Source organism: Spea bombifrons, chromosome 1 (assembly GCF_027358695.1).
Source record: "Spea bombifrons isolate aSpeBom1 chromosome 1, aSpeBom1.2.pri, whole genome shotgun sequence".
NCBI lineage: Eukaryota > Metazoa > Chordata > Amphibia > Anura > Pelobatidae > Spea > Spea bombifrons.
The window spans coordinates 17,700,799-17,720,248 of record NC_071087.1 but is presented as its reverse complement, the minus strand read 5'-3'; the positions used below and the strand labels follow the sequence as shown (position 1 = coordinate 17,720,248).

General features: G+C 41.0%; 1 protein-coding gene across 1 annotated transcript; it reads right to left on the bottom strand.

Annotated features, from left to right (window-relative positions):
• Nucleotides 1-1,814: 1,814 nt before the first annotated feature.
• PI4K2B (phosphatidylinositol 4-kinase type 2 beta) lies at nucleotides 1,815-13,727 on the bottom strand. Its single transcript, XM_053458344.1, has 10 exons — nucleotides 13,228-13,727; nucleotides 11,236-11,390; nucleotides 10,267-10,467; nucleotides 9,068-9,199; nucleotides 8,327-8,480; nucleotides 7,779-7,870; nucleotides 7,406-7,496; nucleotides 6,656-6,789; nucleotides 5,829-5,888; nucleotides 1,815-3,314 (listed from the first exon to the last, which is right to left on the bottom strand). Exons 1-10 carry the CDS (start codon nucleotides 13,523-13,525, stop codon nucleotides 3,141-3,143), a joined length of 1,491 nt encoding a protein of 496 aa, XP_053314319.1. The 5' UTR covers nucleotides 13,526-13,727; the 3' UTR covers nucleotides 1,815-3,140.
• Between the last annotated feature and the right edge of the window lie 5,723 nt (nucleotides 13,728-19,450).

Here is a 19,450-nt window from a genome sequence, read left to right as displayed (position 1 = left end):
TCCTCGCCATCTTTACTGTGGGCGCAAGCCCGCAGCTAGAGCCGAAATAAGCACATCCGCCATTTTTCTTGAGGGCAACAGCTGGTCGTTAGTGGCATCTCAAAGAAAATCAAGCAATTTGCTCAGCACAACGACTGCGGGAAACCACCAGAAGTAAAGTAAGGAAAGCAGCACTACGTATAATAAATGCTAAAAATGCTTCTGCATGTAGCGCTACGCACGGTGAGAATAGCACCCCTAGTGGGCTGGAGGATCTCTGTGCTGATAATATCTTTTTCTACATTTGGGTTGATTTTATCCAATAATGATCTTAGGAAATAAAAAGCGGGAAGATTTACACTAAAAGAGTCACTCTTTTTCAGCCATTGGTTGCTGGAGAGGCTCATACTGTACTTTCAGTGAAGGATTAACTTCGGGTCACTGTCAGCCCCCCACCTATTCCAGCAAAAAAGGATGAGTCTATAATACAAACAATAAAAAAGCAGGCAATAGTATATATTTTTTAAGATTATTCACTAAAGAGGTAGTTGATCATTTGAACTCCCTGATATCGCTATGCTTTATCAATGACAAAGCAGCAAGCAACTTCTGCAGACGGGGCCTGGTGTAATACACACAGCTAAGCCAGCGGACTGCGTGTTACACGCAGGTTCGTTCACGGGTTCATGGGGTGTATGGAGGAGTCAAACCTACAAACTTTACCTGCAGTGAATACAGGGGGGGGGGGCAACTAGGATAAACGCAGGCCACTCGACTGCACCGAATGGCAGTTCACAAACCCCAGCTCCCGTTACGAATATAAACCTTGGCTATTTTAGCAATAATAATGGGGTATGACAGAAGTTTTAAGAAATCTCCCACATTACCAGTCCACTGCCATCTATGCCCCCCCCAGCAGCTCACTTGGGTGTTTGTTCTTCATATCTTGACATCAGATTCAAATAATAATTTGATAAATCCCAAAAATATTGTTTTTACATTTTTTTTTTTAAACTTTATGTGGGAAACTATAGAATGACCGAAGCGTAATTCACCCAGATGGTCATTGACTAAAGTTTATGGAGAAACAGAACGCATCAAGCTTTAGCACAAAGAATACGGCTCAGTATGGTGCTTGGGTAGGAAAGGTCACCCAAAATATTACATGACTGCAAACAATGGCAGCCTCCGGGAAGGTTATTGGAACAAGATGACAAAATCACATTTTCTTCAGTGTTAATCTACATTAGTGCACGCAGCACAGCATTTAAAAGAGAATCCCACCATTTAGGATAATTTATCCCTTTCCCCAGCTACATACTGTGGAGGAGATTTGTTGAGCTTAGTAGATTTCCACGCACAACATACTTACCTCCGGCTACAGCATGGGCTGAGGCCCTGGTGCGCATGTGCGAAAACTGCAAGTTAAGCTACTAACTAACGGAATCGTTAGACCACTGAGGAGGGCAGCTGCTACCATCTTCTTATGCGTATTCTTTTACCCCCCATTTTTGAAGAATGCATATCAAAAGTAATCCCAAAATGATGATAGAAATGACCAATATACCACATCTTCCGGTAAAAAAAATAATGCATTTACTTTTCATAGTTCACAAAAATGCTTGTTCCTCACCAAACCAGCGGTTTCTCGCTAAAACGTAAGTCTGTGGTCTCTACCCCTAGCCATACATGCGCCAGTTAGCTTGGAAACCAAGGATTAGACATTATAGCCACATAAATATTATAATAAAAAAAAAACCTTTATCACCTGTTAACCGTTTCACAGCGACGTCTTATACATCTGTAGGTTATTAATGTTCAGTCGAAAAGCAGCATTTGAAGAAAACCTTTATTTTTCCATAACTACATTCAAAACCATTATATACATATATATAGAAGATGTACGAAGGCATTCAACATTTGTAATTAAATACAGAACCCAACACTCTACAGCCATTTGGAAAGTAGATTTCCCCAAATCTTCTTTAGACAGTGTTTTAATTGTACAGAAATCTAAATGTTTTCTTCCCATTCACATATTCCACATGAAAGAATAAAAAACAAAGGGTACTTGGCGAGATTACATCTACAGTTTTAGGAAGAGAAGGTATCCTGCTACCTTTATGGCAGACATGAACGATCGAGGCTCGTGGACTGTTCTGTGAAGCGCAGCACACGTGGTCTCGAGATAAGGCCGTGTTATTGGAATATTGTGCACTCTGAAAGCCCACTCACCCGCGAGATACCCTAGTGGATAAGTGGTTTGTGATTCACGTTTTACTTATAAACCCTGAGTCTAAAGTATGTGCAAGTTGAAGATGTTACAGTAAACAGCAAGGTCGATATATTAAAATCACAGAAGCCGAGGTGGGCCGTATGCTTTGGTGGGCCCCCATAGCCCTTCCCAAGTTAGGGGAGTAATACGAACCCTTGTATCTTCCAATACTGTGTAATAACTGGGCAAGCCGCTTACCGGACTTAACCAAGTCAAAACACAGCCTGACAACGACCCGCAAGGGTTAGATCTTAAATCCGATGACAATGTATATTCAGTACAAGCCTTAAAAAGACCACTGGGGGGGGGGGATTTACACACTTGTTTAATGAATAAGACACAATGGATTTAAACTTGATGGAAAGTGAAATTATACATTTTGGTCCCTATACGGTGTGACAAGTGAAAATATCCCTCAATAACAAAGTGATAGGGCACTTTTGGGAAAACAAAGGCAAAAAAAGTGCATCTCCAGATGTGAATCAAACTTCCTTCATTTAATGTGGCATTATCCATATATAATTTTTTTTTTTTCTACAAAATATTTTCACATTATAAAAAGAAATTAAATCTGCAGTTTGTTTTCACGGATTAGAAGTTCCAGCATATGTAAACATTTTACAGCATGTCCCTCCGAACGTTGAAAAATTATAAATCCGACAGATTAGAAAAATACAGTACGAGCCAACGCAGCCCCTGCCTCGTTCCCCGACAAAACGATTGTACGACGGCCGATGTAACTGAACAAGAATTACATTCAAAAATATTCCCAAACATCCAGAGGTTTTTGGCAGCTGGTAATATCAGACAGCAGGTTTCAGCTATTGCAGTACTTTGTGCAAAAGAGCAGCTTTATAAATTCACGGCCGTGCAGCCTCCGGTCTCTTCACCACGAGGAGAAGAACGGCTTTCTGCAGTGAAAGGTTTGGGTAAAAGCATTACTCAGATGAACGATCCTTCCTTGACTTCCGCTGCGGCTTCGTTCCACGACTACTCGTGGCATCTGCACAAGCTGAATCGGGGTCTTGCCGTCTTTTAACGCCTGCGTCAGATTTAAAATCTAGAAACAAAATCCGGAAAAAATAAATAAATTCGGTGGATATTATGTTCCTAAAACCCAACCAGAATAATCAAGGACTAAATTGCTTGATTTTAGGATACTTATAACAGTGGATTATATATGCACAAAATGCCATGATCTGTGTATGTATGTGTGTGTAATATATAATTAGTGCAGGTATAGATTATATTAACTATACTCAAGTTCGTGAAATGGCAGATCTGAACGAATTGATAAAGCTCAGCACATTTCTAAACAGGCCCATTTGTCCTATAGGGAAGCTGCCGTCGCAGAACGCATGACTGGCGCATTTATTAAGGCGCGTAGATTTGTCAGTGAGGTATTTTTATATGGCTCTGTTAACTTCTGTATACATAAATCATCCATTCCAGATTAACTTGTCTTGCAAAATGCAAAGAATGTACAAAAAGTAAAAGATCATAAATAAGGAAGCAACACTATAAGGAAGCAACACCGAGTTCCACTTACGGTAAACTTAGCTCTCCCCCTATAATCCCTTGGGGGTACAGTGGAGATAGACTTCAGCACCTAAATGGGCTGCTCACTCTTTTTGCCCTCACAGAAGGCAATATAAATAAGTAAAAAAAACTTTGGGGGGGGGCAGCCTGTGCCACCAAGGCATAAAAAGTGAAAAACATTGCAATTCAATTCAACATTTTCCTGCCATCCCTGGTGGCACAGACTGAGCGAAGACTCAAGCTGTAGTGTTTGGAGAATGGGGGTAAGCTCTTCAAAGTAGCAGCCTTGCATATCCGCTCAGAAGCGACAAGATGTCTTTCCACCCAGAAGTAGCTACAGTTCTAGTGGAGTGAGCTGTGAGGAAGCCCGGAACATGCAGATTAGCTCTGGTATAGCAGCTTCTGACAGCTTGAAATACCAATCAAGCTGAGAGCTTGGGCGTTTTAGGTCATTCGTTGGAGTTTAGAGTATCTTCTCCATGTCTGGGTTCTGTTAATATAGAAAAGCATCCCCTTCAAAAGGCATGAACGATCTTCCCTTCATCTGAAGAAAATGTTCCTGGGTATTCATTGCCTGTACTACACCAATACACCTGTTAGAAGCAATGGCAACCAGCAAAGCCATCTTCTGAAACAAAAATGAAACAAAGCTTCTGACGGTTTCAATGGATCTTTGGTGAGCTGATTAAGAACTGTGTTAAGGCCCCAGGTCAAAATCTTGGTAGACATTCTAGCGCAAATCCAGTCAGTACCTTTAGTGAACCTTGTAAAATAGCTTGGGGGAAAACCAAGAGGAGATCCATTTTAAAACGGATTTAAAACAGTCAGAAAAATCTGACAATCAGGATAAGCCTTCCAACTTTCAAGCATCAGATGAAAGGGCCAGTTGAGCAGTTTTTCCTTAGATCCATTGACAGCTGCTCAAGCATTCAACCACAAGGCCCTTCTAACAGCCACATAAACTGTTGAAGACACATTACATAAATAATCCACCACTAGTTTCTTAGTGCTCTGGATACTAGATCTTCCTCAACCTGGGTAAGCTATAGCAATACCTGGTTTGAAGCTAACCAAAGTAGAGGCTTCAAAAGCAGTATTACCAGCTCCTTCAGCTTTTATTCAAGGGATTTGAAAAACTGTAACCGGTGGGCAAGAAGAAATGTGTTCAGTCATAGGGTTTGGGTTCTGAATCAAACAAGCTGAGGAAGACCAGCGGGTACAAAAGCAGCTCCGCGGTCCTGAGAAAAAGGGGCTTCAGGATACGGTTTGACAGACAGACTTTATCACGTGAAAAGTGGACTGCACCAAAGCCATGAATGAAAAGCCTTAGAACCCCGATGCACAATCTACGGTAGACTTGAGCCATGCAGCACCTCAGACCTCCAGAATCAGCTCAACCTAGAGCCTACAGAAAAATAATAAAACTGGGGCAGAAAATACCTGAGGCAACCAAGAATTAAAGAAGAGAGCAGCACTAAATCCTTAAAAGTCCTGTCTATCTAAATTAAAATTTAAGTCCTGTCTATCTCAAGAAAGCTCTATCTCTACATTTAACTGTACAAGCCTTAGGTCTGCCTATGCTGGTGTTTTTTTTTTTTTTTTTTTTTTTTTTTAACCAGAGGGACTTATAACCCTTATATCAGTGAGAAGATGGTTGCATACATCATGCACAAAGTGTTCAAGGTCTCATACATCGTGACGTGTCCTGTAGCTTTTCTGCGAGTTTCACGGCAGAGACAGTAGCCAGCGCTGCACAAAATTGTAAGGTTTAATATCCTGCCCCTCTGTATTACATCAATGTCTGAGGTGATTAAACTGAGATGTGAAAGGACTGCTATATAAAGGGTAACCTTTGGGACTTTAGCCGTTACTGGTGCGCTAATCACACCCTTTCCCCAACACAGACAGAATTATAACAGCTGGAGTGTCAAAGCTGTCTGTTCCTCAGTTAGCACCTTCCTTACAAAAGACAGTTATGGTTACCAATAAATTCATCTGGTTTAGGTTTCAATGTAACAGGAAAAAATCTACATACCTGCCCTCTCATCACAGACATTTGTTTCTCAAACGTTGCCTTGTCAAATCCTTTATCAGCCTGAAGAAAAAGTAAATAAGAGTAAACCAAAGGGGTTTGGCATCTAAAAGCATTGGGAAAATAAATATTTTTCATTAAAATGTAGTAAATACCTTAAAGGGGAACCCGGTTTGCATAAGGTTTTCAAGCAGCCGCATAGTATCTATACGTACATGTTCTCTCTGTGTTATCATAGCCCTCTACGACTCTTTACTACTATTACTGCCTGTAGTATACACCACAACCCTAAAAAAGGGACACTCCAGCCGTCATATGCATAGGATAGCCGAGGTCACGGTTAATTTACTTAGTGTCCGCTTCAAACGCCTAGGGGTATTCCGCAGAATATTGCATGTGCATTTCCCCATCCCCAGCTAAGTTCTGTGTCATGCGATACACCTAGCGCCAGTCCGCTCCAGCCATACGATACACCTAGCGCCAGTCCGCTCCAGCCATACGATACACCTAGCGCCAGTCCGCTCCAGTGTTGGCTTGGCACGTAGAGGAATTAGATTTCCCAAACACATCATGCACAGAAAGCATCCCCAGTACTTTCCATAGGATTGCTTTGCTGAAGATGATTGGCATGAAATGAACAACAGAGGAGATGTTCGTTAGCATTACTATAACACTCACCGCTGAGTGGTGTTACCAATAAAGCTTACCGATACCAAGAAACGGCACCTGTTGTGTCCTCTCACCTTCTTTAAGCAAACGGTGAATTTCGATACTTCTGATTTGGTTCTAAGAAACCATGCCAAACTGTTACCTTTACCCCAATTACTCACCTTAAACAACTCATACAGATCTTCACAAAGGTCCTGTACAAAATTCATATCCGAGATGCGAGGAAGAACCAAATCTCTAGTTTCTTGGCTGAATGGAACTTTAGCTTGAGGAAGCCAAGCCCAATGAAAAGGATCTATTGCCAGAGAAAAAAAAAATAAAATAAAAAATAAAACCATTTACTCACTCGAACCATACATCACATACCTTGTACGATGTGGGTGTATAATTATATATGGACAGGCTTGATTTGTTTGCCCACAGGCCATTTAATTTCTGTCACTACATAATAAAGTATGTTTGCAAAACAAGGTCTCAGAACCTGGCAATTAAACCCACACAGTACAACCTTTGATGTCCGCTTAATTGGGATAAAAATGCTTGAGATAAACACGGCATCGGTAGCACAATAATACTGATCATTTTAATGATCAGCGAGCAGCATTAAATACACATATGCCAATATGAACATATCTGAAAACTGTGCAAGCATATCAGGCATTCTAAGACATGCAGATAGAACACAAGGAAAGCCACTTTGATTCCTTACCCATCGTTACATGGGCTCCTCAGTAGCATGCAACTGTTTAGACAGATTTGAGCACAGAAAAGGGTTGTAATGCACAAAACTGAACGTTTCCCTTTAAATAAAACATGATTTACGCTATTATAAAGATGCATGCATGTATATTCATATTTTTATTTCAGAATCTTTGTGGACAGTTTGATGACCGTTACAGACCAGTACTTACATGCTCTCCATTCATCAGGATGTTTGAATGGAAATGCTAAGCCATTATCGATCGCAGCAATTTTGATGAGCGGTTCTTTAGTTGCCCAATCCTGATAGAGAGGAAACAAGCGTTATTTTGTGCTTGCTGAAATATACCAGGCTAATTTCCGGTGATTACAGAGGCATTCAGGAACATCCAGCCCTCCACTCTTTATATACCTGTCCCATACTAGAGATTGCATGGACCGGGAGGAGGGCTGAGGCAGAAACAGCAGCAGTCTCAGAGCATGTAAGCCTTTAACTGTTTATATTACGCCAATACTAATGTTAATTATGTACGTGCAAGTTTTTAAAAGCTACAACCAGAAGAAGAGGTATTCAGTGCTCTTTACCTTTGACACTGGCAAATCGCTTCCCTTCTCTGAAATATCAGCATCGTCATCCTGGCTTTCATATTTAATTAGCCAGTTGTCATTACCGCGATCTGAAACAAAAATTCAGTTACATCATGTACGTAATATTATATATACGCATTCAATATATGAAACAGAAATATAAAGGCAGGGAAGGTATCGATATACTGATAAGATCTGCAGCTGGGGAACCGTTTACTAAAGTTACAGGACTGTCAACTTTGGATTTATCATTTGTCTGGCAGACCCACCTTATCGTTACAAAACCAAAATGACCCGCTGCAGCATACAAACAGCGGCCAACAGGGGCACACCGTCAAAAATATGAATACAACAAGGATGGAACAGGGAGGTGGGCCATGAAACCATGAAATAAAGTACAGTTCGAGTCAAGACAATCCGTCTAACTAGAGGACTACCTTTCTATATTTTTTGAAAGGCACTCTATAAAAGGTGTAATGACTAATAATAATAATTCAAAGCACAGTTCACTCTCACAGTATTTTATGTTGCACCCATTTACTCACCAGTATTCCTGATTACATAGTCCAGTATAACTAATCTCTCAAACTGGGACTGGAGCTGTTTGCGGGTGTTTTCGGGCAACGGATCCGTTTCAAATATTCTAAGCCAATAGTCGGCTTCTTTGTAACCATCAACAAAGAGCTGAAAAGACCCAACCTGAAAGCAAATACAATTTGCAATTAAGGTTGGAATATTGCTATGAATAGTACCCAATATACTGTATGTTTATGCTTCAGTGTTCCAGTAACGTGTATAATGTACATTAGCGTGTTAAATTATTTTCAGTCAGCCAAGCAAACAGATTACAGCCACTTATCTGCACAGTAAAAGTGTTAAACTATAAAAGCAATCTGTGCAACAGTAAAACTTATTTGAAATGCGTTATTCTTGATTTTATTCTGTCTCTCACTGTTCAAATAAACCTACCATTAAAAGTATAGACTGATCATGTCTGTGGCAGTGGGCAAACATACAAAACCAGCAGGGGGATCAAATAATTTTTTCCTTCACTGTAGGTCGGGTGGCTTGTCTGCTGGAACATATTGGAAGTGTAATTCTAACCTATTGCAGGGAAAGCGGTCTCTCTGTACTAACGGTTATTATGTTGGAAACTGCATTTAGTTTTAAATAATGGCCAGCTTCTAATCTAAGTGATATTAAAACCAAACACAACAAAGAACACTGACCAGATATCTAAGCAGAACCTACGGAATACCGGGCAGAGAGAATATTTAACTCCTTACCTTGGGAGGCAATCCTATGCGATGAAATTTTCTTCCCACTTTTGGCACCTTTTCTAAAGCATATTTTTTGCCTCTAGATTTTGCCCGGTCTATCGCATTGTAGTTAAATGTTTCACTGACAAGCCACACTACCTTAAATAAAAACAAATTAGAAAAATACACATTATATTTATAAAAGTGACCAACTACAGATTAACAGCACTGCCGGCCAGGCGCTGCATCCAAAGGAACGCGTTTTGTTTCTGGAGCCTGTGCAAAGATAACAGATGACTAAACCATTTATTTGTTTTGCTGCATTTGGGGGCAGATGATGGAAAATCTTGCTTACCTCATCTGCCCCTCAGTCTACCCTTCTACAGGCTGACAGTCTACATATACACCATGTCATCGGGTAACGTAAAAGAAACTTCATAGAAACAAAATCCAACTTGGTAGCCTCAGGCTGCAGCTAGTTACAATAGTTACAAGTTCTTGGACCCGATACATTTCAGATAACCGATTCTATTTAGGTAGATTATAATTATAGTATGTCAGATATTTCTTGTTAACATGTGCCCCCCTCCCCCCTTCATTCTTATAATTCTATACAATACTAGGAGTGATGGAATAATCACAAAAATAAAACTAATTCATGTTCACACTTCTGTGTTTCACGAAGCATGTGACATCCGTGTGCAGAAACTCGCGTCTTATACCTACTTTCACACATTTTTGTCACCGCTTGCATTCTGTAACTCTTTGCAATATCACACCCAAACCGTGAATAATCACACTACAAAGAAAGGCAGCGTTTAACCCGCACATCTCCAGAGACCCATCATGTTGTAGCAGACTAATGCAAGGCAAAGGCAGATCTGCAGGTTTTCATGAAGACTGGCAAAGAAGAATGACCAGAACGGAGCACTCAAAACTAGAACTCCCCCAACATTATAAACTCCAGCAGGATTCTCTTCAGCTTGATTCTTACGTTTTAGTAATGTGTGTATATTTAGATCATAGGAAGCCAAAATTGACACGTTAAAAATGTAATAGACCTAAATCTGAATCAACGATTTGAATTATTAGAACATGTTTGCAACACTAAGCTACAGTAGATGAAGCTCACATGCGCAAACTATTTGACAGGGCCCTAAATGTTTCCCAAGTGCCATACAAACCATCTCTAATCTATGAATCAATATCATGAAGATGACGTTTACCTTAGTTTTTGGTACAACTCCTAATCCCAATTTTTCATCTACCAGATAGGCACCGGCCTCAGAAAGATATCCTTGGTTGGGAACGAGACAGCCACGGCCAAAGCAGCAAGGGCAGCAGATCTTGTGAAAATATTTGGTCCATTTTGGATTAAGGTGGCCGTAAGGCTCTTCTGATTTTGGTTTAAAGACTCCAATGATTTTCTGCATTCAAAAACGCGGAAAAAAAGAATTTAAAATAAATACATTTATACATTAAAAGTCAGGGATTATATTTACCACCCTGCTGGTCTCATGCGGACTGAAAAAAGGTAAGCAAAAATATTAGTTTGTACTAGAAGTAGTACTCTTGCATTCATCTAAATTAAGAAAGTGGCCCTAACAAGGTTAAACGACTGCAGAAGAGTCAGGAAGTTAAACTGCCGACGTTGCTCAGGTCAGGCATTTAAAAAGAAATTAAAAAAAAAAATTCTTCCTTTTCAGGAGCCGGGAAATTAGTATTTACTACAAAATTTGATTTTTAACACAATATGGCCAGACACACAAATATATTACATGGATAGCGATAGAGATATATCTATCTATATCTAGAAATCTCTATATCTATATATAGAAGTAGTAGAAGCATTATTAAACACTCATCTACAGACACCAGACAAGCCAAAAGGCTTGTTTTTTCCCTCAGAAATCTCATGGTGCTGCCACAGCCACAAGGGATTCTGGGTAGGCGCATGCAAATAAGGTCAACAATTACACCCTGTACAAGACAGCCTTCAGACAAAACTCAGGAACAGATGCAGTAGCCATTTCACCACTCATGGACAGCTGTTGTCGTCCTTAATGGGACTCATCAGTATGAGGTTGTGATACTAGATAGATAGATAGATATATACATACACACACACACACACACATTATATATATATATATATACACACACACTGTTTTCTATTATTACCAACAAACACCCACCTCCTTTGGATCCTTAACGAAATAGCTTCCGCTGGACCCCTGGGAAATTCTCTCTGGAAGGACCCCACTTTCAGCGGCCTGCTCCGCTCTGTGGATTATGTCTGCAAATTCCACATCATCCAAAATTACATTCAACTCCCCAGTTCCGCTGTGGCCTAGAAAGCAAAGGGACAATCGTACAATTAGCACCAAAATAAAAATGTATTCACACATTACAGAGCCCACTCCTTATACTCGGAGCCTGTTTACACTTCTTCGCAGCAGCTTTCAGCCCGGGGACAACCAGCAATATATTTACTTAAAGCTTCAGCTTAGATTTGCTTGTGAGTAAACCCGGGGCCGCACGCAAAGACTGGTTACGCCACTTAACTAATAATATCACCAACCAGAAGTCAGGTACATATCCTAAAGGAACGTTTGCCAATTCAATAGCATTCTAACCGAACCAAGACCAAACTGTTTTGTCTTCATACAAGGCAAATATATAAAAAAAATTTTTTTAAAAAGTATTCAAAGTGAAGCAAAGTCACCAAGACACACTCTGTCACTTTCCAATATAAGGTTGTTGAAAGTAAGAAAATCACAAGTGTGTCTGTTTCTGACACATTGACCCAAAGATGCAACATATAAGCACTTCAGCTTCCAAAGTCCTACATCATATCTCACAACGATGATGTAAAGTTTATTACAGTTACGCAATAGATAAAATAGGCCATCGCATGAAAACGATGCGTCGCGATTGGGTAATACACTAGCCAATCAAAGAGGACATTCTGTAAAACAATACTTAATCCAGTTCTATCACCAAATGCACATTTCCATTAAGCCAGAGACAGCAACAAATCACAAAGAGTTCCCTATATACGAACGTATGGATATACAGAGCTGATCCAACGCTCCGCAGTCTAAATGCACCATCGTACCCCACACAGAAACGGCAGGAAACAATCTGCCAGCCGTGGTGATATACATCGCGTCAAATTACATTATATGCTCTGAAGTGTTGCAGATTTTGGCACACGATGGCGGAACGAACGAGGAGAGGCCACTCACATATAACGCTACGGTCTTATCCCTGAGCCAAAGGGCTGCGAGGGAGGCCACACCGGCCACGGAGCTTCAGACTCTCAACACTCATTACATTCTTCTCTGAAACCCTAGAAAACGGTTATTTTATCCATTACGAACACACAGCACTGGGGTCACAATAAACCAGTCTAACAGCAAACGCATGCGTCGCTCAGGCATGGAGGAACTTAAACGAGGCTTTGGATACGTCACAAAGAGCCATTCAATGGAAGGCACTCCCAGCACTCTCAGCAACAGCTAACCTACTGCCCTAGCTCAATAACCATTCCCTTATAAAGCTAAAGAATTGCACCATGTTAGCCTTTACTGGCTGACTGCAGTGTAATAGATTGCAAGCTTTCAAGGCCGCCAAGAAAATACTTCTTCCGCACTCAAAGAAATACGTAGTCTTGTAGGCTTGCAATCCGTTGCGCTTCAGATGGACAATAAAGGGACCGTCTTCTTCAAACTTGATACTCCAGAGATCAACAGCCTCCAGAATCCTTTAAAGGAGCGAGAGAATCAGAGTGCGGAGGGCCACCTGAAATTGGTGTGCAAGAGGTAAATTCAGGCAGCTAACTTGTGATCAAGAGATGATTAGAAGTCACGTGACTCAAGAAACTATTCTCTGCCTTGTGTTTAAGCGACAGAGGGCCACCGGGATCCCAATATCTACACTTCGATCTGTGACCTAAAATGGAGAGCAGCCATGCTAGCTCGTGTGTGTGTGTGTGTGTGTGTGTGTGTGTGTGTGTGTGTATACCGGTATAGGTCATTAATGTTTCCGCTAATGCTAGTGAACGCTCAATAATCTTATCGCCGGAACTGCAGCTGCTGGCTGGCTAAGCGTGCTGGGAGTTGCAGAGCAGGAGGCGTAGCGTCACAGTACAGTGTGTATCGGCAGACGGTGCGGAGGAACGTTACCGGCGCTGTTGAGGAGACTGTCCCGGTCCGAGGACGAGCTGAGCCGCGTTCTCCCTTTCCTGGCCGCTTTGGGTGACAGCGCAGCGTTCCTCTTTAGCAACGGCTCCTCTTCCCCGGCCTCCTCATCCTCCCTAACCCTACCAGAGAAAAACCTAACGGCGCTTCCGGGGGTCGCCCTGCCACTGTCTACCGGCTGGACAGGTACCAGCGGCGCGGAGGCTCCGTCCACCGGAGAAGGATCCAGAAAAACTAAGAGCGGCGGAGTAGCCCCACGCTCTTCCGGCTTCCCTTCCGCCATGGTGTGTGATGGTCTCAAGCCGCTCAATCACTGCTTACACGGAGCCATGGCAATGCCAGCCTTCCCGCACTGATATGATGGAAACCCCCGCCCTTTACACGTCATCAGCTGGCCGCAACGCCGAGCCAAAGGGCTGCAGAGGCCTCGCCGCCTCCTATTGGTTAAGCATTAATCACAGGCCTCTTGCTAGTGTTTCTTTGCGTGCGCCTGCGTAGTGACTGACAGCTCGAAAAACGCAATTTTCTTGGAGCCGCTTGCTTTTGTCTCCGTGCAAATGGTCGCCAGTAATGCTACAAAATAGTGGCTCTACTGCTGTGTGCTGGGGCGGAATCTGCCACCTGGCGGTGTTATCTGGCGCGCAAAACGCCACAGGTTTGACATGTGTTTTTATTATCGGCTGATGTCGTTTCCTTGCCTGTGAAGCCATAACGGCTGCAGGTTCCGGAACCTTCATTTAGAGCTCCTAACTGGACAAAATGAAAACCGTGATTATTTTTTTCTTCAGGCTCAGAAAAGGATGCAAATTACGGCTGTGGTTTATGAGGAGGAAAGTTGCTTCTTATTCAGCTAGCTTCCTATTTATATTTAAAAAAAATATATATATATATTTATATATATGTGGGTGTGTGTTTTTTTTCACGAAAAAAAGCAAAATATTTTATATATATAAAAATAAATTTGTTCCCATGCTTTTATCACCAACAGAACTATATATATATATATATATATATATATATATATATATGTATGTGTGTGTGTGTTTTTGGAGACTACAGTGTAAACATACATGATATAAATATAAATGAAGAAATATTTACTTAGAAATGTTGTTTCTTTTACAGAGTTCATCTTTTTTCTACAAGGAAGATTATAGAAAACCTTACTCAGCGTGGGGGAAGAAATTCACAGTCACTCTTGGACATATCAAACTTCCTCTTAATTAAGGCTTTATCCTTTCTGGGCCGAAGACATGCAAATAGACAAAACTATTTGCTTATCGCAATGATTGCCTAGTAGACGTATCTACATAAAAATGAACCTTTTCAAAATATAGAAGTATTTGTCTCCTGTAGCTATGAAAATGAAGAAGACAAAAACATGTATTGTGGATCCCAATGCCTATGCTCAGTGTGATCATCCAGCTCCTACTGGATATAAGTAGTTATAAGTTATGTAGCACCTATTTACCCATCGGTTTTGTCCAGAGTGTAATTAAAAAAAAAAAAACATGAAAGGGAAGAAAATCTATAGCAAATTCTCCATTATAGAATATTTGGATAACGTTTTTCACATTATACCCAGAACCTCAGACGCCAAAGAATTATTCCTAAAGAGATGCATTAACAGTCCTAGTGATTCAGACATGTTTCATTCAAGCTCCCAAGAAGATATTTTGTATTCTGACAGTCAAAAACTTAAAAGAACTGAACACATTTGAGAAAATTTACTTTTTCTGGCCACTATGTAAATTACATAAATGTATCATTTGACCATTTTTATGTAAGCGCTAAAAGGTGGTCATAATATGGTGAGCAATGTTCCCTCTAATTTTTCTTAGGTGGTGTGCGCAGAAAATTTGTCTTGTGCAAAAATTTTTCCAGAGCCAAAATTTTGTGCACACAGTATGCTTCTGCAAATGTTAAATTTAAATTGTTAGTCTATGTATTTGGTACAGCTCACTCATGCACTACATTATAGTGTGATAATATAGTATTACCGTATTTTCCGGCGTATAAGACGACCCCCAACTTTTCCAGTTAAAATATAGAGTTTGGGCTATACTCGCTGTATAAGACTACCCCTCTACCCAGTATACAACCAGCCAATCACGGCACGTGATGTACCTTACCGGTGATTGGCTGGTTGTTATACAGACATATACATACATACACTGCCCTTACACACACACACACATATATATATATATATATATATATATCTACACATACTAACATACGCCTGTCCATACATACACATTTATACACTGCCCTCACCACACACCCCTGCCTTTACACACACACACATATATATATATATATATATACACACACCAGCTTACAAACACACAAATACCTACACTGCTCTTACACACACCTGACCATACACATACACTGACCTTACACACACATATATACACATACACCCCTTTCTCCCCATCTCTTACCTTTCTCATCTTCTTTCTTCCATCAAGTTGTGGGAGCGTGAGGTCTGTCATTTCAGACCTCTGCTTTACTGCTCCCTCATCACTACGCGCCGGCAATTGATGCCGAGCGCCGGGATATGACGTCATCCCCGCGCTCTGCATCAATAGTCGGCGCGTAGTGATTAGGGAGCAGTAAAGCAGAGGTCTGAAATGATAGACCTCGAGCTCCCTAATGTTGGGCTAGTTAGAGGGAGGTCGTGATCTCCCCAACCAGCTCTGATCAGGGCTAGTTGGGGAAATGAAGATCTTGCACCTACCTCGGGACGGCCCTGAAGATCGGCCCAGGGGAGGTGGCTTCTCCGCTCGCCCCTCCCCTAGAGATATGCTACAGCTTCGTGGGGAATCGTCCGGCTTGTTGAATTTCAGTACCTGGCGTATAAGACGACCCCAGACTTTTGAGAAGATTTTCATGGGTTAAAAAGTCGTCTTATACGCCGGAAAATACGGCAGTTCCACAATAGTATTACTTACTGTAATGTCAACATGTCGGACAGACAAGCCTCTCTCCTAATGTCCACTTTTCTTTGTCACACAGTCCATATAAAGCGAAGTTCGTGGAGCTGAAAAAATTCACATTGCAAGGGAGTGGAACTATATATTTCTACCCTTTTGACTCCACTTCCATGGTCTATTTTAAAGGTGAAATTCTCTCTGCATAAGTAAAATTATGAGCAAATCACGAGCGGAGGATCAAAAAAAAAACTTGTGCGCAGGGGTGTACCTAGAGTATTTGGCACCTGGGGCGGATCCTGTATGTGGCACCACCCCACACACACACTTTAAAACTGCTTCTATCGTTGATAGGGGTACAGCATAACTGTTATCATTATATACTAAGGCAGACATTGACGGTGGTACAGAATAGCACCTATCACTATATACTGAGGCAAACATTGACCGTGGTGCAGCATAACTGCTATAGTAACATAGTTCATAAGGTTGAAAAAAAGACCAAAGTCCATCAAGTTCAACCTATATACCTATTGTGTCCCTACTGTGTAGATCCAGAGAAAGGCAAAAAACCCTTATGAAGCAGATGCCAATTGCCCCATACCAGGGGGGAAATTCCTTCCCGACTCCAAATATGGCAATCAGAATAAATCCCTGGATCAACGTTCTCTCCCTATTAATCTAATATCCATAACTTGTAATATTATTGCTTTCGAGAAACACGTCCAGGCTCCTTTTGAACTCTTTTATTGAGTTCACCATTACCACTTCCTCCGGCAGAGAGTTCCATAGTCTCACCGCTCTAACTGTAAAGAACCCCCGTCTGTGCTGGTGTAGAAACCTTCTTTCCTCTAGCTGTAGAGGATGTCCCCTTGTTATAGATACAGTCCTGGGTATAAATAGGTCCTGTGAGTGATCTCTGTACTGTCCCCTTATATATTTATACATAGTTATTAAGTCCCCCCTAAGCTGTCTTTTTTTCTAAACTAAATAACCCTAATTCTAATAATCTTTCTGGGTACTGTAGTCCTCCCATTCCCCTTATTACTCTGGTTGCCCGTCTTTGAACCCTCTCCAGCTCCACTATATCTTTCTTGTACACTGGTGCCTAGTACTGTACACAGTATTCCATGTGTGGTCTGACTAGTGACTTATACAGTGGTAGAATTATTTCCTTGTCTATGCCCCTTTTGATGCCCCCCATGACTTTATTTGCCTTAGCAGCAGCTGCCTGACACTGGTCGCTACAGGTACATTTACTGTTAACTAAAACTCCTAAGTCCTTTTCCATGTCAGTCGTCCCCAGTGTTTTCCCATTTAATACTGTAAGAAATGAAGGGTGCCTTTAAAATGTGATATTACATTTATTGCATAATGTTTTGGGGACGATTTGGGTTTCTATAAGGTGAGATATCTGGTTTTACAATGTAAGGTAATTTGCATAGTAATGCATTACAAAGGGTTTGGAACAAAGGCTCCAACAGAGGTGGGATACCCCACAGGGGGTCAGACAACTGAAGCCGATGTATATTAACATAACTGTGTGCATGTTTGCATAGACTACCTGTCTCCTCCATAATTGGGTCATACAGGAAATCTCTGGAAAGAGGGGTTGGGTGAACCACTTTCTGGGAGGTACAAGGAATTCTGGGATGACTAGTTAGGGGTTGCAATAGTCAGGAGAGAGTCGGAGAAAGAAGAGTCTGAGAAAGAGGAGTCTGAGTAAGAGAGAAAGGAGAGTCGGAGAAAGAAGAGTAAGAGAGAAAGAAGGGAGAAAGAGGAGTCTGAGAAAGGAGAACGCAGCGAACAGAAGTGCCCTGGGTCAGGAGACTCAGAACAAAGCTGCGCAAGATGGCGTTCGGGAGAAGCCTGTGAGCTGAGAGAGGTTTCCCAAGAATGTGCTTAAGTATCCCTTTTGTTTTGTGTTATTGGCAAATGTTTTCTGTATGTTATATGTTTTATAACCTGTAACAGTGGCCTAGTTCAATATCAATATACATTTTTCTATACGCTTGTATTTGTGCTTTATTCGTCGCACACATTCCCTAAAAGAATATCCCTGTAAGAGGGTCATAATTTCTTACAATACATATTCCCAGCCTGGATTTTTCTTCCCCATGTGCATAACCTTACATTTATCTGTGTTGATCCCAACCCAAGCCTCCAACCTATCCAGATCTATTTGTAACCGTGCACCGTCCTCTATTGTGTTAATCATGTTACAGAGCTTAGTATCGTCTGCAAAGATTGATACTTTACTGTACAATCCCCCTCTACAAGGTCATTAATATATATATATTAAAAAGAATATGACCCAAAACTGACCCCTGTGGTACCTCACTAGTAACAGTCACCCACTCAGAGTATGTACCATTAATAACCACCCTCTGTTTCCTATTACTGAGCCAGTTACTTACCCACATACACACATTCGCCCAAGCATTCTCATTTTATATAGTATATAGTCATTTTATCACTATATACTGAGGCAAACATTGACGGTGGTACAGCATAACTCTTTATATACTGAAGCAAACATTGACGGTGGTACAGCATAACTCTTTATATACTGAGGCAAACATTGACGGTGGTACAGCATAACTGTTTATCATTATATACTGAGGCAAACATTGACGGTGGTATAGGATTACTGTTATTATATACTGAGGCAAACATTGACGGTGGTACAGCATAACTATCATTATATACTGAGGCAAACATTGACGGTGGTACAGCATAACACCTATCACTATATATTGAGACACGCACTGACAGCGGTAGAGCATAACACCTATGACTATATACTGAGGCACACATTGACGGTGGTACAGCATAACACCTATCACTATACATTGAGCCAGGCATTGACAATAATGCAGCATAACCCCTATCACTATATACTAAGCCAAACATTGATGTGGTGTAGGCCTACCACTTCAGTGTCTGGCGTAGTATATAGTAGGGATGCACCGAAATTAAAATTCTGTACTGAAACGGAAAACTCAGCATTCACTTGACCAAAACCGAAAATGACCCCCTCACCTTTAAAAACAAAAAAAAGTAACACACCAAAATTAGACACAAAAAATCAATAACAATATATATATATATATATATATATATATATATATATATAGAATTTTTAACAGCAAACAATATAATAACAAACACCTATCATGCCCAAGTTTTAGCATGTACTGGTTGCCTGGGCATGATAGGAGTGTGATTGCTGTTAGCAATCATATATATATATATATATATATATATATATA

Excerpts from the sequence above, each read along its gene's own strand:
- PI4K2B (XM_053458344.1), bottom strand. The coding sequence starts at position 13,525 with ATGGCGGAAGGGAAGCCGGAAGAGCGTGGGGCTACTCCGCCGCTCTTA. Across the intron at positions 10,468-11,235 it reads TCGTTAAGGATCCAAAGGAG|AAAATCATTGGAGTCTTTAA; the intron begins GTGGGTGTTTGT and ends TTTTGAATGCAG. Across the intron at positions 3,315-5,828 it reads TGTCTGTGATGAGAGGGCAG|ATTTTAAATCTGACGCAGGC; the intron begins GTATGTAGATTT and ends TTTTGTTTCTAG.